Consider the following 16,747-nt stretch of genomic DNA (forward strand, 5'->3'; position numbering starts at 1 on the left):
TGCTCTGGGTGGAGGTGCTTCACACCTCCCCACTGCAGGAAGTGTAACACCTAGCAGTGAGCCTCAAAGGCTCAAGCTTCGTGTTACAGTGCCCCAGGGCACTCCAGCTAGTGGAGATGCCCGCCCCCCTGGACACAGCCCCCACTTTTGGCGGCAAGTCCAGGAGAGCTAATGAGAAAAACAAGGAGGAGTCACCCACCAGTCTGGACAGCCCCTAAGGTGTCCTGAGCTGAGGTGACTCCTGCCTTTAGAAATCCTCCTTCTTGATTTTGGAGGATTCCCCCAATAGGAATAGGGATGTGCCCCCCTCCACTCAGGGAGGAGGCACAAAGAGGGTGTAGCCACCCTCAAGGACAGTAGCCATTGGCTACTGCCCTCCCAGACCTAAACACACCCCTAAATTCAGTATTTAGGGGCTCCCAGAATCGAGGAAGAGAGATTCCTGCAACCTAAGACGAAGAAGGACTGCTGAGCTGAAAAACCTGCAGAGAAGACAGACACCAACTGCTTTGGCCCCAGCTCTACCGGCCTGTCTCTCCACTTCAAAAGAACTGCTACAGCGACGCGTTCCACAGGGTCCAGCGACCTCTGAAGCCTCAGAGGACTACCCTGCATCTAAAAGGACCAAGAACTCCCGAGGACAGCGGCTCTGCTCCAAAGAAGAAACATCTTTGCAACAAAGAAGCAACTTTGAAAGAGCACAAGTTTCCCGCCGGAAGCGTGAGACTTTGCACTCTGCACCCGACGCCCCCGGCTCAACTTGCGGAGAACCAACACTACAGGGAGGACTCCCTGGCGTCTGCGAGCCCGTGAGTAGCCAGAGTTGACCCCCCTGAGCCCCCACAGCGACGCCTGCAGAGGGAATCCCGAGGTTCCCCCTGACCGCAACTGCCTGCTTCAAAGAACCAGACGCCTGGTAAAGACACTGCACCTGCAGCCCCCAGGACCTGAAGGATCCGACCTCCAGTGCAGAAGCGACCCCCAGGTGGCCCTCTCCCTTGCCCAGGTGGTGGCTTCCCCGAGAAGCCCCCCCCTTGCCTGCCTGCTTCGCTGAAGAGACCCCTGGGTCTCCCATTGAACTACATTGCAAACCTGACGCCTGTTTGCACTCTGCACCCGGCCGCTGAGGGTGTACTTTTTGTGCTGACTTGTGCCCCCCTTACCGGTGCCCTACAAAAACCCCCTGGTCTGCCCTCTGAAGACGCGGGTACTTACCCACTGGCAGACTGGAACCGGGGCACCCCCTTCTCCATTGAAGCCTATGTGTTTTGGGCACCACTTTGACCTCTGCACCTGACCGGCCCTGAGCTGCTGGTGTGGTAACTTTGGGGTTGCTCTGAACCCCCAACGGTGGGCTACCTTGGACCCAACTTTGAACCCTGTAGGTGGTTTACTTACCTGCAAAACTAACAAACACTTACCTCCCCCAGGAACTGTTGAAAATTGCACTGTGTCCAGTTTTAAAATAGCTTATTGCCATTTGTGTGAAAACTGTATATGCTATTTTGCTAATTCAAAGTTTCTAAGTGAAATACCTTTCATTTAAAGTAGTGTGTGTAAATCTTGAACCTGTGGTTCTTAAAATAAAATAAGAAAATATATTTTTCTATATAAAAACCTATTGGCCTGGAATAGTCAGTGTGTGTTCCCCATTTATTGCCTGTGTGTGTACAACAAATGCTTAACACTACCCTCTGATAAGCCTACTGCTCGACCACACTACCACACAATAGAGCATTAGAATTATCTCTTTTTGCCACTATCTTACCTCTTAGGGGAACCCTTGGACTCTGTGCATGCTATTTCTTACTTTGAAATAGTGCATACAGAGCCAACTTCCAATATATATATATAAAATCATTCTTTATGTGACCAGACAGGCAACGGGGAGGTGGGTGGGACCCTGAGAAGAATTCACAGGTAGATACTGTATCCACCAGAAAAAGCATTACCAAATATAAGTAACTTGTTCTGATGGATACATCTACCTGTGAATTCCTCACCTTTTGAATGGAATCCAACAGCAGTCCCGCACTTGGAGGTGGGTGCCTGACTAGTCAAACCAAGAAGTCCTGCAACACAGAACAGGCAAAATGACCACCCCTCCTCAATTCGGAGTTTAAACAATAATCTTTTACGAAAGTGTGGAGGGAAGCCCAAATTGCTGCCTTACAAATGTCAACAACCAGCACACTTCTAGCCAAAGCAGAAGCAGCAGACTTAGCTCTGGTCAAACAAGCTCTAATGCCTTCAGAAGGATCCTTCTTTGTCAGCAAATACCATTTTTATGCCAAGAATGACCCACCTTGACAGTGTTCTCTTGTGGACGGCTTTGCCCTTCATCTTGCCCACGCAGCCAAAGAAGAGCTGATCATCTAATCTGAAGTCCTTTGTTCTTTCCACATAAAAGCTCAGGGCCCTCTTTGGATCCAGATGATGCAGTCTTTCCTCATCCTTCGATGGATGGGGAAGAGGGTAAAGGGACGGAAGGGTGACAGACTGCCCTAAATGGAAAGGTGTCACAACCGTAGGAAGGAAAGCCGCCCTGTTTCTCAAAACCACCTTATTAGTATGGAAGGTAGTAAAAGAAGGTTTAACACTAAGATCGTGAAGCTCTCTAACACGCCTAGCTGACGTGATAGTTATTAGGAAAAACAGTTTTAAATATAAGGAGCTTCAACAGGCAACTATGCAAAGGTTTAAATGGTGAACCCATCAAAAATGTCAAGACTAAATTTAAATCCCACTGGGGCATAATGAATGGTGTGGGAGGAAACCTCTTAGATAAACCCTTAACAGACCTTAATACTATTGGGGACTTCAATAAAGAGGGTTGACCAGGTAAACAAATTAAAGCCGACAGTGCAGATAGGTAACCCTTCACTGTTGCAACTGTGCAACCTTGTTGCGCCAAGGACAGAGCAAATTGTAACATTTGATAAAGGGGCCTTTAAAGGATCAATGTGCCTCTCCTCACACCAATTAACACATTTTGCCCATCTGCCAGCATTGACAGCCATGGTGGAGTGTTGCCTGGCTGATAAAATAACATCCACCACTTCAGGGGGAATAGAAAAAGAACTTGGATTGCCCCGTTCAATCTCCAGGTGTGTAGGTTCTGGAGGTGGGGGTGTAAAACCTGCCACTGCAAGAGGAGGGCACAACAAGAGGTGAAGGAGGTCCACACCCTTCTTGGCCAATCCTGGTCTATTAGTATGACTTGTGTCCAGTCTTGGCGAATTTTGCTCAGAATCCAAGAAATCAAAGGTATGGGAGGAAACGCATAAAGCAGTTGGTTGCTCCAGCGCAGCTGATACGCGTCCTCCAATGCTCCCTGCATCGGATGCTGGAGGCTGCAAAATGACGGGCAATGTACGTTCTCGTGAGTGGCATACAGGTCTATCTGAGTCGCTACTCACAACTGGAAGACGTGAAGAACTACCTCTGGATGGAGATGCCACTCATGACCGGCTGAAAAGTGCTGGCTGAGACCGTCCGCATATATTTTGAGAACTCCGGTCAAATGGTTTGCTACTACACAAATCTGATGGTCCCGAGCCCAGGACCAGAGCCGCAGAGCATCTCTGCAGAGAAGGTACGACCCTACTCCTCCCTGCTTGTAGATGTACCACATTGCAATAGTAGTGTCTGTTAAGACTTGAACCAACCGACCGCAAATGGACTTGAGGAAGGTTTTGAAAGCCAGACGTATCGCCCACAACTCTAACAGACTGATATGAAATATCTGTTCTACTGGAGACCAAAGACCTTTGATCTCCAGATCTACCAGATGTGCTCCCCATCCTGGAATGGAAGCATCCGTTATGACTGAGGTCACCCGAGGTGGAACACAAAACGGCCTTCCTTGAGACAGGCTGCCATCCACACTCCACCACTGAAGAGACACTGCAGCGTCGCTGGAGATAGTTACTGATTCCTTGAGATCCCCTTTGTGTTGAAACCACTGCTTGCGGAGGCACCACTGGGGAGCCCTTGTGTGCCGACGTGTGTGAGTGAGCAACAGAATACAGGAAGCAAACAGACCGAGCAGGCGTAGTGTAGGAAAGTACCCTCTTTTTGGCAAGGTCACCCCCACTTGTGGCCTGTTTGTCAGTGTTTTTGACTGTGTTCACTGGGATCCTGCTAACCAGGACCCCAGTGACTGTGCTATCCCCCTCTAAATTTGTTGTCCCTGACTTTCTGCACCCCACAATTGACATACTCATGCCCCCATGTAAGTCCCTAGCATAAGGTACCCAGGGTATTGGGGAACCAGGGATTCCCTCATGGGCTGTAGCATGTATTATGCCAGTCACGGGAGCCTATGCAAAAATGTGCATGCAGGCTTGCCATTGTAGCCTGCGTGAAAAGGTGCATGCACCCTTTCACTACAGTTCACTGCATGAGGTCACTATAAGTCACCCCTATGGCAGGCCCTCCTAGCCCAGATGGCAGGGTGCAAGTGCCTGTGTGCGAGGGCACCCCTGCATGAGCAGAGGTACCCCCATAAACTCCAGCTCAATTTTCCTGGACTTCATAAGTGCGGGGAAGCCATTTTAATTGTGTACTGGACATCGGTCACTACCTATGTCCAGCTACACAATGGTAACTCAGAACCAAGGCATGTTGGTATCAAACATGTCAAAATCATACCCCTATACTGTTGCCAGTATCGTCTGTATGATTCCATGCACTCAGGGGGCTCCTTAGAGGAACCCCAGCTTTGCTCCTACCAGTTTGCAGGGTTTTCCCGGTCAGCTCGCGCTGCTGCCATCCTACAGACGGGTTTCTGCCCTCCTGCTGCTTGAACAGCTTAAGTCTAGGAAGGAAGGACAAAGGATTTCCATAGGGAAAGGGAGGCAACACCCTCTCCCTTTTGAAATAGGTGTTACATGGCTTGGGAAGGGTAGCATCCTTAAGCCACTGGCATACTTTGAAGGGCACATTTGGTGCCCCTCCTTGCATAATCTGGTTAGCACCAGTCCAGAGACCCCCAGTCCCTGCTCTGGTGCGAATATGGACAATGGAAAGGGGAGCTGCCACTCCCCTGACCATCACCACCCCAGGGGTGGTACCCAGAGCTCCTCCAAGTGGCCACTTTATTCTGTCATCTTGAATCCAAGGTGGGCAGAGGCCTCTGGGATCATATGAGTGGCCAGGTCAGGCAGGTGACGTCCCAGCTCCCTCCTTATAGGTGGTCACCCTGCAAGGTGACCAATCTCCCTTTTAGGGATATATAGAGTTCTCCCTCTTGGGTGGGTCCTCAGATTCAACATGCAAGATTCCAGCAGCACTCCTCTGCAATGTCTACTTAGTCTTCTCTCCACTGGAAAAGCAACTGTAGTTCACAAGAACCTACAATCTGCAGCTCCAGAAATGACTTTGCTCTGCAACATTGTTTCTCTTGGCTCCTTCCAGCAACTGCAACATCTCCCTGGCTGTGCGAGCTCGGAGGGTGGCAAGTCTTCACTCTGCACCGAGAAGCAAGAAGGATTCTCCCTTGGAGTGAAGGAGTCACTCCCCTGCATCCTCAGGCAGTAACTGCAACAACCACCGGTCACATGGATCCTGCAACACAGATCATGGTCTGGAGTGGTCCCCTCAGTCCTCTCTACTAGCTGTCCAACTTGGGTGGTGGTGCGTCTTTGCATCGCCTTGTAGGAGGGTACCCCCGTGCACCGTGACTTTTGCAGCTACCAAGGATTGTTGGCTCTTCATCCAAGGATCTTCAGGCTCCATGTAGCCCTGGCCTCCAGCACTCTTCTCTGCAAAGTGGACTTTCCTGCTTGCTGCTTCAGTGACATGGAACTCCTTTCCAGGTGAACTGAATGGGCCATACGGCGACTCCTGTGCCTGCGAGCTGCCTGTGGGGGCAGTATCCTCGACGTCTGGCTCTCCTCATTGCTGAGGGTCGCCTGGGACTCCCCTCCTTGGGTTAAGTCCCTTCGGACCTTTCTGGTCCCCAGCAACACTTCATCTGCGACTCTTGCCTTTGCCAAGGCTTGATGGTGGTTTTTCCACACTACTGACTGACTGCATCCCTTCATCCGCCGTGGGACATCGACTGCATCACTTCTGGAACTCTTCTCCTGTGTGGCGCAGCAGACTCCTAGTCTTCACAGTTGACCTGGTCCTGCATCTCCAGAAGGGTGGGTCGCGGCTACTGCCTCAACCAGACACTCCAACTGGAACAGGTCCCCTTCATTTGCAGGTTCTCTTCTGTCAGTATCCATTTTCTGTTCCTTCCGGTCTTGCTTGGGTCTTGCACAGTCCTTGTGCAAAGTTAACCCGTGGGTTTGGGAAAAACCTGATACTTACCTCTTCTCTCCTTAACGGGGGGGGTACTCTGGTACTTACCTTATGGGGTTCCTAGTTCCTCCAGCTCCCCTCTACAGATTCCATTTACCTGGGTGAGGGTCTGCCTTTCGCATTCCATTTTTTTGTGTGTGGTTTAGCCTCCACCTATGGTCTCTATTGTTTACTGTTTATTTCACTGTTTTCTATTGCTTTCTATGCCCATTCCCGATTACTAAGGTGTATATAATAGTGTGTTTACTCACCTGCTAGAAGACTATTGCCTACATAGTATTTTAGTAACACTGTGTGGTTCTTTCATGTGTGTAAGTGGTGTGTGACTGCAGTGGTATTGGTCAAGCTTTGCATGTCTCCTAGATAAGCCTTGGCTGCACATCCACAGCTACCTCTAGAGAGCCTGGCTTCCTAGACACTGACTACACCTCACTAATACGGGAAAGATGGACCTGGTATAAGGTGATAACACTCTAGGGGCTCACCACACACCAGGCCAGCTTCCTATACATACAACTTTTAGGACTGGAACAACCTCTCCAATTTGAAACATTGGAATCATAGCCTGAATGTCCTAAATCCTCCAAGGAGGAGGGAAGGCATGATTTAATGATGTGTCCAGTACCAACCCTGTGAACAGGAGGTGCTGAGAGGGCTCCAGGTGAGATTTGGGCATGTTCAACGGAAAGCCCAGGTTGAATAACTGGGTTGTCACCTGCAAATGGTCCACACTAACTCTGGGGACTTGGCTTTGATCACCCAATCATCCAGGTAAGGGAATACTGATTTTCCCTTCCTTCTGAGATGCGCCGCAACCTCTGCCATCAACCTTCTTGAAAACTCAAGGTGCAGAATTAAGACCAAAAGGAAAGACCGCAAACTGGTAGTGTTGCGACCCCACAATGATGAGGAGTTACTTCCTCTGCAACTTCAGAATGGCGATGTGAAAATACAGATTTTGCAAGTCGATAGAAATCATCCAGTCTTCTTTGTCAGGCTCAGGAAGCACCACTGCCAGGGTTAGCATTTCAAATTTTTCCTGTTTGAGGAACCAATTCAAAATCTGGTCCAGAATTGGCCTCAAAAGACCATCTTTCTTGGGAATCAGGAAATACCTTGAATAATATCCCTGACCCTTTCCCTGCTCCGGAACCAATTCCACTGTGCCCTTTAAGAGTAGATTTTGCAACTCTTGTTGAAGCAACAGTAGATGCTCTTCTGAGCAAAAATAATGTTGGGGAGGGAAGAGAGGATGAAACTCCAGAAAGGAAAGGGTATAACCATTTCCTACAATGCTGAACACCCATGAGTCTGATGTTATCAACTCCCATTCTTGGAGAAAATAAATCAGTCTTCCCCCTACAAGTAACACATGCTGCTGAAAAGGAAGAGAACTAGGGTTGCTTCCCTGACTGATCTCCAGCGGAGGATGAAGAAGAGGACTAAGGCTGCTGAGTGGCACCACATGATCATAAGTGTTCCACAACCTTTGTAGACGTGTAGAGGGTGTTGGCAGGTTGACTACTCTGGAACTGCTGCCTTCCACAAAATGAGGAGCTAAGGCCAAACCCCCTAAACCTACGGAAAGGTCTATACGTCGATTAAAGGCCTAAAGACTTAGCAGTGGCTTTGCTGTCTTTAAACATTTCAAGTGCAGAGTCAGCTTTTTCTCCAAAGTTTGGATCCATCAAACAGGATGTCCATTAAGGTGGATTGCACATCCTGGGAAAACCCCAAACCTCTAAGCCATGCATGCCTCCTATTGGTCACTGATGTTCCTATGGCTCTGGCAACAGAATTGGCTGTATCTAGGCCAGACTGAATAACCTCTCTAGCCGCTGCTTGACTATCATGTAACAAATCCTGAAAATGTTCCTGCCATCTCCTGTGCCAGATTGGAAACAAACTCTGTTGCCGAGCCCATAAGAGCATGGAAATATCTGCCCAGCACAAATGCTGTATTAACAGACTTTAATGCCATACTATATATGAGGAGATCTTATTCGCAGATTGTTCCATGCGTTTAGATTCCCTCTCAGTCGGAGTTGTAGGGAAGTGACCAGGAGCTGCCTTTGAAAAGCAAGGATCCTGGACCACCAGACTGTCAGGTGAAGGATCTGAGTTAGAAATTGCAGGTCAGCTGGCAAGGCTTTATATCTTCTGGCAATCACCTTGGACACATCCTAAATAGGGACTGGTTTGCACCACAGGTCCAGGACTGGCTAAGTCAAAGCATCATTAAAAGGAGGCAAAAGCTCCGAGGTAGCAGAAGAGGTGTTAAGCACTTCAGTTAGAATGTTTGTTTTTAACTTGAAAGTGGGTAACAGCAGTTCCAAAAATTCAGCTGCTTTCCTTATCACCCCATGGTAACCAGTAACTTCTGGAGGAGGAATACTGCCAGGCAATAACATATCCCACTCTGGAGAGGTATCCAAACCACTAGCCTCATCAATACCTCCAAAACCTTGAGAAACTAAAGGAATTTCTCCTTCCTCAAGTTCTTGTTGCTCCTCATAGTACTGCTGTTCTTCTAAGAGCCTCAGGACTGCTCTTCTAGACCACATTCAAGATTACAGTCTCTGCGTCAAAGCATGAAAAGATGTCGAAGACCCCTTTTGCAGCGCCAGTAAAGCCAGAGCTGGCGCCAGGGTGTCACCTTGAGCGGAGGGGCTGGACGCCACACAAGATCTATTAGATCCATCTAATGTCTGCATCTGTGCCTCAACTCCGATGTCTTTTTAAACCAAAGGCATGAAAGGCAAGAAAGGAGCCTGGTTATATGATGTCTGGAGTCCTCCCAGGTCGCAAGGGGCCTGCAGCTACATCAGCAGGGGCCAAACCTCTTTTGATAAACATAGCATTAAAAAAGGAAGATAAGCTCCGTCCCTGGTGTGGGAAAACCCGGATACTACTGCTGAGGCTGAGATTGATTTGACTCCCGATTTTGACTCTCCTTATACGTTGGAGTAACAGGAGAGAATTGCACAGGAATAACTGGCGACACCGAAATCTCCCACAAAGACTGCGCCGGCAACACTTCAGGTGCCTTAGGTTGAGGAAGAGACAAGGTAGGACTAATCTCTCAGGTCGACCAGTGCCAAGACTTAGAAGCCAGGGATGGACTTTCATCGTGAGAGGAACAATGCTGTGAGCTATGACAACGCTTCTTATACAACTTTGATGATCGTTGCAACAACTCCTCTTGATGACTATCTCCTACGACCATGTTTCTGTTTTTTGGCTTTCAAGAGGAACAGTTTGGCTTCACTTTCCTTCAAAGCCTTTGAATTAATCCTCTGGCACGAAGGACAACCTGCAATGTCGTGGTCGGAACTCAGACACCAAAGGCAATCTTCGTGCGGGTTAGTGACCGACATATGAGCTCCACACTCTTCACACGGCTTAAACCCAGAGTTCTTCTGAGGTAACAATTCAATCCAACAAGACTTCAATGAAGAAAACCACCTTGAAACAATGTAACTGACCGGAGAGGTAGAAAAACCGTCAAAGGCACGGAAAAAAGGGAACTGATGCCAGCACACCGGCGAGGACTTCTTATGGCTCCGATTAAGTCAGATGGAGTCGCTTGTGGAGCCATGCTTTTGTGACGTCCTCGACATGTGGAGTTAGAAAGAAATTTTTGTTGAATGCAGGCGCACTGGGAGAATTCAAAAGGTGAGGAATCCACAGGCAGATGTATCCATCAGAAATAATTATTGAACATGTACAATTAAATGCTAAGATTAACAACCCTGACAATATGGGTACATTTCCAGGGGGCCTGATAATAATTTTGACTTTGTATCTCTGCTCAGCGAGTTTATTCCTCCATGCCTGCAATGTTATGATTCCCCATTGGAAATTGTACCTTCATTTAGCCTTGCTGTCCCTTCTTTATTTATAGGCAGTCTATCAATGGTCTCCATCTCCTTTTGAACGTTCTTGTCTGGTTCTTTGGCTTCTTCGTTATGGCTCCCCTCAGAATCAGAGCGCTCTTCACCATCCTCCGAGGGCCGGAAATCCAGTTCTTGCTCCTCAGGAATTGGCTCCTTTTGTACTTTCTAAGAAAGAGGAAGAGCTTATTAAACATCAGGTAATTAGGTTATCAAACGAGGAGAAGAAGAGATCTTCAAACAGTAAATACAATGAACACTTAAGCGGGGGGAAAAGCAGGAAAGGACAAGTATGGGAGCCACGAATTACAGGAGGTTAGTGAAGGAGTTGGAAAAGACATTGGCATGCTACTTCAAATATATTTTTCATGCTACTTTTATGTGAAATTGCTAGCTAATGACTTGGTCCCTGCCTGGTGGACTTTTAGCTTCTCCATCCAGTTAAATACCGTGCCTTGTGATTTTAACTTCACCATGTGTGTCTGTACATATAAAGCATGACTGATTATGCACCTCTCACTGCTGCTGATCCTGTGGTTATTGTTCCTTCCTTCCTACAATATTTTGCTGAGTCCAAACCATTGAGTTGAGCACCAACTTTTAATACACTTCCTTCACACCCTTCATAAGTTTTGCTTCCTACCTTCACTTATCAAGTTTCTTGCTTCCATGTCAGTTCCCTAAAAGCACAATTCCCTCTTAGCTTTTACAATCACATCAACCTACGCCAGGGGGGCGTAATGGTCTCTTGTTCCACACTCCCCAAAGTTTCTGCTTTCTTCCTTCTGTTTTTTGTCACATACAAAGATCCTTACCCCGCTCTCCCACCTGTCACAAGTTCTGTGTATCTGGGTTGGTGTAGGAAAGTGCCCTTTTTCTTGGCATGCTTACCCCCATTTACCTCCTGTTGTCAGTGTGTTTGACTGTGTTCACTGGGATACTGCCAACCAAGACCCCAGTGATTATGCTCTCTCCTCTAAATTTGGTTGCAACTAACCTTTTCTCCCCACCATTGGCATACTGGTGCCCCATGTAATTCCCTAGTATATGGTACCTAGGTACCCAGGGCATTGGGGTTCCAGGGGATCCCTATGGGCTGCAGCAGTTATTCTGCCACCCATAGGGAGCCCATGCAAAGGGTTCTGCAGCACTGCCATTGCAGTCTGAGTGAACCGGGAGCACGCACACGGTTTCACTACAGGTCACTACACCAGGTCCCTGTAAGTAACCCCTATGGTAGGCTGTAAGGAAATGCCTCCTTGGCATGGTTACCCCCTAACATTTTGCCTTTGCTGATCCTAAGTTTTGATTTGAAAGTGTGCGGGGACCCTGCTAACCAGGCCCCAGCACCAGTGTTCTTTCCCTAAACTGTACCTTTGTCTCCACAATTGGCATAACCCTGGTAAGTCCCTTGTAACTGGTACCCCTGGTGCCAGGGAAGGTCTCTAAGGTGCTGCAGCATGTCTTATACCACCCTGGGGACCCCTCACTCAGCACATGCACACTACCTCTCAGCTTGTGTGTGCTGGTGGGGAGACAATGACTAAGTCGACATGGCACTCCCCTCAGAGTGCCATGCCAACCTCACACTGCCTGTGGCATAGGTAAGTCACCCCTCTAGCAGGCCTTACATCCCTAAGGCAGGGTGCACTATACCACAGGTGAGGGCATTTGTGCATGAGCACTATGCCCCTACAGTGTCTAAGCAAAACCTTAGACATTGTAAGTGCAGGGTAGCCATAAGAGTATATGGTCTGGGAGTTTGTCAAACACGAACTCTACAGTTCCATAATGGCTACACTGAAAACTGGGAAGTTTGGTAGCAAACTTCTCAGCACAATAAATGCCAGTGTGCAATTTATTGTAACATACACCCAGAGGGCAACTTAGAGTTGCCCCCTGAATACCTACCCGACTTCTAGTGTAGGCTGACCAGCTTCTGAAAGCCTGCCACACACCAGACTTGTTGCTGGCCACAAGGGGAGAGTGCCTTTGTCACTCTGTGGCCAGGAACAAAGCCCCCAGGACCTGAAGGAACCTAACTCCAGCGCCAGAGTGACCCCCAGGCGACCCTCTACCTATCCCAGGTGGTGGCTGTCCCGAGAAGCCCCCCCTGTGCCTGCACCGCTAGAGTGACCCCCAGGTCCCTCCATTGTTTCCTACCTGAAACCAGACGCCTGCTTTGCACACTGTACCGGCCGCCCCTGTGCCGCTCAGGGTGTGTTTTGTGTGCCTACCTGTGTCCCCCCCAGTGCTCGACAAAACACCCCTGGTCTGCCCCCCGAGGACGCAGGTACTTACCTGCTGGCAGACTGGAACCGGAGCACCCCTGTTCTCCATAAGCGCCTATGTGTTTTGGGCACCTCTTTGACCTCTGCACCTGACCGGCCCTGAGCTGCTGGCGTGGTAACTTTGGGGTTGCTTTGAACCCCCAACGGTGCGCTGCCTATGCCCAGGAACTGAGACTTCTAAGTGTTTTACTTACCTCCTAATCTAACCTTTACTTACCTCCCCCAGGAACTGTTGATTTTTGCACTGTGTCCACTTGAAAATAGCTTGCATGCACTATTTCAAAGCCATTTTCACCTCACAGGTCACTTATAAGTCACCTATATATCAGGTCTTACAACTCGGAAGGCTGGGTGTGAAGTACCTGTGTGTGAGGGCACCCCTGCACTAGCAGAGGTATCTCCACACCGTCCAGGCCCCTTTTCCCAGACTTCACGAGTGAGGGGATGTAATTTTAAGACTGCACTGCACATAGATCAATACCTCTGTACAGCTTCACAATGATAATTCAGAATATCGCCAAGAAAGATATCTAACAACTGGGAATTGTACCCCAATTCTGATTCCAGCATTGGTTGCACAATCCCATGCACTCTATGGGCTTCACATTGGATTCCCAGTACTGCCATACCAGCCTTCTGAGGTTTTCACTGCATCCCCAGCTGCTGCCACCTCACAGACAGGTTTCTGCCCTCCTGGGGTTTGAGCAGCTCAATCCCAGGCAGGCAGAACAATGCATTTCCTTAAGGAGAGGGATGTTACACCCTCTCCCTTTGGAAATAGGTGTTACAGGCATGGGAGGGGTATCCTCCCAGAGCCTCTTGAAATACTTTGGAGGGCACAGATGGTGCCCTCCCTGCATAGGCCAGTCTACACCGGTTCAGGGACCCCCAGCCCCTGCTCTGGTGCAAAAACAGACAAAGCAAAGGGGAGTGACTACTCTCCATCACCACCCCAGGGGTGGTGCCTAGAGCTCCTCCAGAGTGTCCCTGGGTTTTGCCATCTTGGATTCCAAGGTGGTGGGGACCTCTGGGAGCATCTGAGTAGCCAGTGCCAGCAGATGACATCAAAGACCCCTCCTGATAGGTGCTTACCTGGTTAGGTGGCCAATCCCTCTCTGAGGGCTATTTAGGGTCTCTCTTCTGGGTGTTTCTTCAGATTCTGATTGCACGACTCCAGCAGGAATGCTCTGCATCGTTTACTTCATCTTCTACCAACGGATCAACCGCTGACTGCTCCAGGACCTCTACAAAAATGCAACAAAGAAGCTAAGATGACTTCTGAAACATTGTATCTTCAGCTCCTGCCAGCAACTGCAACAGTTTCCACGTTGTACATCCTCTGAGGAACTGCCTGTCTTCAGCATGCACCAGAAGAACTGAAGGAATCTCCTGTGGAGTGACGGAGTCACATCCCTGCTTCACAGGCACCTCTGTGCAGCGACGACCTGTGGTTTGGGTCCCCTCTCCAGACAACAGGTGTGGATCTAGCGACACGGGTGGTGGACTAAAGTGACTCAGACAGTCCCAACGTCCAGCTGTCCAAATTTGTGGAGGTAAGAGCTTGCCTCCCCACGCAAGACAGTACCCCCGTGTAGGAAGTTGGCTCTGTATGTATTATTTCAAAGTGAGAAATAGCATGCACAGAGTCCAAGGGTTCCCCTTAGAGGTAAGATAGTGGCAAAAAGAGATAATTATAATGCTCTATTTTGTGGTAGTGTGGTCGAGCAGTAGGCTTATCAGAGGGTAGTGTTAAGCATTTGTTGTACACACACAGGCAATAAATGGGGAACACACACTCAAAGACTATTCCAGGCCAATAGGTTTTTATATAGAAAAATATCTAATCTTAGTTTATTTTAAGAACCACAGGTTCAAGATTTACACACAATACTTTAATTGAAAGGTATTTCACTTAGGAACTTTGAATTAGCAAAATAGCATATACAGTTGTCACACAAATGGCACTAAGTGCAATTTTCAACAGTTCCTGGGGGAGGTAAGTGTTTGTTAGTTTTGCAGGTAAGTAAACCACCTACAGGGTTCAAAGTTGGGTCCAAGGTAGCCCACCGTTGGGGGGTTCAGACCAACCCCAAAGTTACCACACCAGCAGCTCAGGGCTGGTCAGGTGCAGAGGTCAAAGTGGTGCCCAAAACGCATAGGCTTCAATGGATAAGGGGGTGCTCCGGTTCTAGTCTGCCAGCAGGTAAGTACCCGCGTCTTCGGAGGGCAGACCAGGGGGGTTTTGTAGGGCACCGAGGGGGACACAAGTCAGCACAAAAAGTACACCCTCAGCGGCACGGGGGCAGCCGGGTGCAGTGTGCAAACAGGCGTCGGGTTTGCAATGTAGTTCAATGGGAGACCTAGGGGTCTCTTCAGCGATGCAGGCAGGCAAGGGGGGGGGGCTCCTCGGGGTAGCTACCACCTGGGCAAGGGAGAGGGCCACCTGGGGGTCGCTCCTGCACTGGAGGTCGGATCCTTCAGGTCCTGGGGGCTGCAGGTGCAGTGTCCTTACCAGGCGTCGGGATTTTAGAAGCAGGCAGTCGCTGTCAGGGGTAGCCTCTTCATTCCCTCTGCAGGCGTTGCTGTGGGGGCTCAGGGGGGTTAACTCTGGCTACTCACGGGCTCGCAGTCACCGGGGAGTCCTCCCTGTAGCATTGGTTCTCCACAAGTCGAGCCGGGGGCGTCGGGTGCAGAGTGCAAAGTCTCACGCTTCCGGCGGGAAACGTGTGTTCTTTCAAAGTTGCTTCTTTGTTACAAAGATGCTTCTTCCTTGGAGCAGACCCGCTGTCCTCGGGAGTTCTTGGTCCTTTTAGATGCACGGTAGTCCTCTGAGTCTTCAGAGGTTGCTGGACCCTGTGGAACGCGTTGCTGGAGCAGTTCTTTTGAAGTGGGGAGACAGGCCGGTAGAACTGGGGCCAAAGCAGTTGGTGTCTCAGTCTTCTCTGCAGGTTTTTCAGCTCAGCAGTCCTTCATCTTAGGTTGCAGGAATCTAGTTACCTAGGTTCTGAGAGCCCCTAAATACTCGATTTAGGGGTGTGTTTAGGTCTGGGGGGGTTAGTAGCCAATGGCTACTAGCCCTGAGGGTGGCTACACCCTCTTTGTGCCTCCTCCCTGAGGGGAGAGGGGCACATCCCTAATCCTATTGGGGGAATCCTCCATCTGCAAGATGGAGGATTTCTAAAAGTCAGAGTCACCTCAGCTCAGGACACCTTAGGGGCTGTCCTGACTGGCCAGTGACGACTCCTTGTTTTTCTCATTATCTCCTCCGGCCTTGCCGCCAAAAGTGGGGCTGTGGCTGGAGGGGGCAGGCAACTCCATTAGCTGGAGTGCCCTGGGGTGCTGTAACAAAGGGGGTGAGCCTTTGAGGCTCACCGCCAGGTGTTACAGTTCCTGCGGGGGGAGGTGAGAAGCACCTCCACCCAGTACAGGCTTTGTTACTAGCCACAGAGTGACAAAGGCACTCTCCCCATGTGGCCAGCAACATGTCTGGTGTGTGGCAGGCTGCTAAAACTAGTCAGCCCACACTGGTAGTCGGGTATGGTTTCAGGGGGCATCTCTAAGATGCCCTCTGGGGTGTATTTCACAATAAAATGTACACTGGCATCAGTGTGCATTTATTGTGCTGAGAAGTTTGATACCAAACTTCCCAGTTTTCAGTGTAGCCATTATGGTGCTGTGGAGTTCGTGCATGACAGACTCCCAGACCATATACTCTAATGGCTACCCTGCACTTACAATGTCTAAGGTTTTGCTTAGACACTGTAGGGGCATAGTGCTCATGCACGTATGCCCTCACCTATGGTATAGTGCACCCTGCCTTAGGGCTGTAAGGCCTGCTAGAGGGGTGACTTATCTATACCTGTAGGCAGTGTGAGGTTGGCATGGCACCCTGAGGGGAGTGCCGTGTCGACTTAGTTATTTTATCCCCACCAGCACACACAAGCTGGCAAGCAGTGTGTCTGTGCTGAGTGAGGGGTCTCCAGGGTGGCATAAGACATTCTGCAGCCCTTAGAGCCCTTCCCTGGCATCAGGGCCCTTGGTACCAGGGGTACCAGTTACAAGGGACTTACCTGGATGCCAGGGTGTGCCAATTGTGGAAACAAAGGTACAGGTAAGGGAAAGAACACTGGTGCTGGGGCCTGGTTAGCAGGCCTCAGCACACTTTCAAATCATAACTTGGCATCAGCAAAGGCAAAAAGTCAGGGGGTAACCATGCCAAGGAGGCATTGCCTTACACCCTGTGCACCACATGAC

At 49.5% G+C, this 16,747-nt stretch overlaps 1 protein-coding gene across 3 annotated transcripts in view; it reads right to left on the minus strand.

Moving 5' to 3' along the window:
• Positions 1-16,747, minus strand: part of GIGYF2 (GRB10 interacting GYF protein 2) — a 1,376,329-nt gene that overhangs the window by 839,139 nt on the left and 520,443 nt on the right. For all 3 annotated transcript variants that reach the window (XM_069213782.1, XM_069213784.1, XM_069213783.1), the window contains exon 11: positions 10,178-10,370. In XM_069213782.1, the coding sequence (XP_069069883.1) occupies positions 10,178-10,370 (193 nt within the window). The remainder of the gene's footprint in view (positions 1-10,177; positions 10,371-16,747) is intronic.

Source organism: Pleurodeles waltl, chromosome 11, assembly GCF_031143425.1.
Source record: "Pleurodeles waltl isolate 20211129_DDA chromosome 11, aPleWal1.hap1.20221129, whole genome shotgun sequence".
Taxonomy (NCBI): domain Eukaryota; kingdom Metazoa; phylum Chordata; class Amphibia; order Caudata; family Salamandridae; genus Pleurodeles; species Pleurodeles waltl.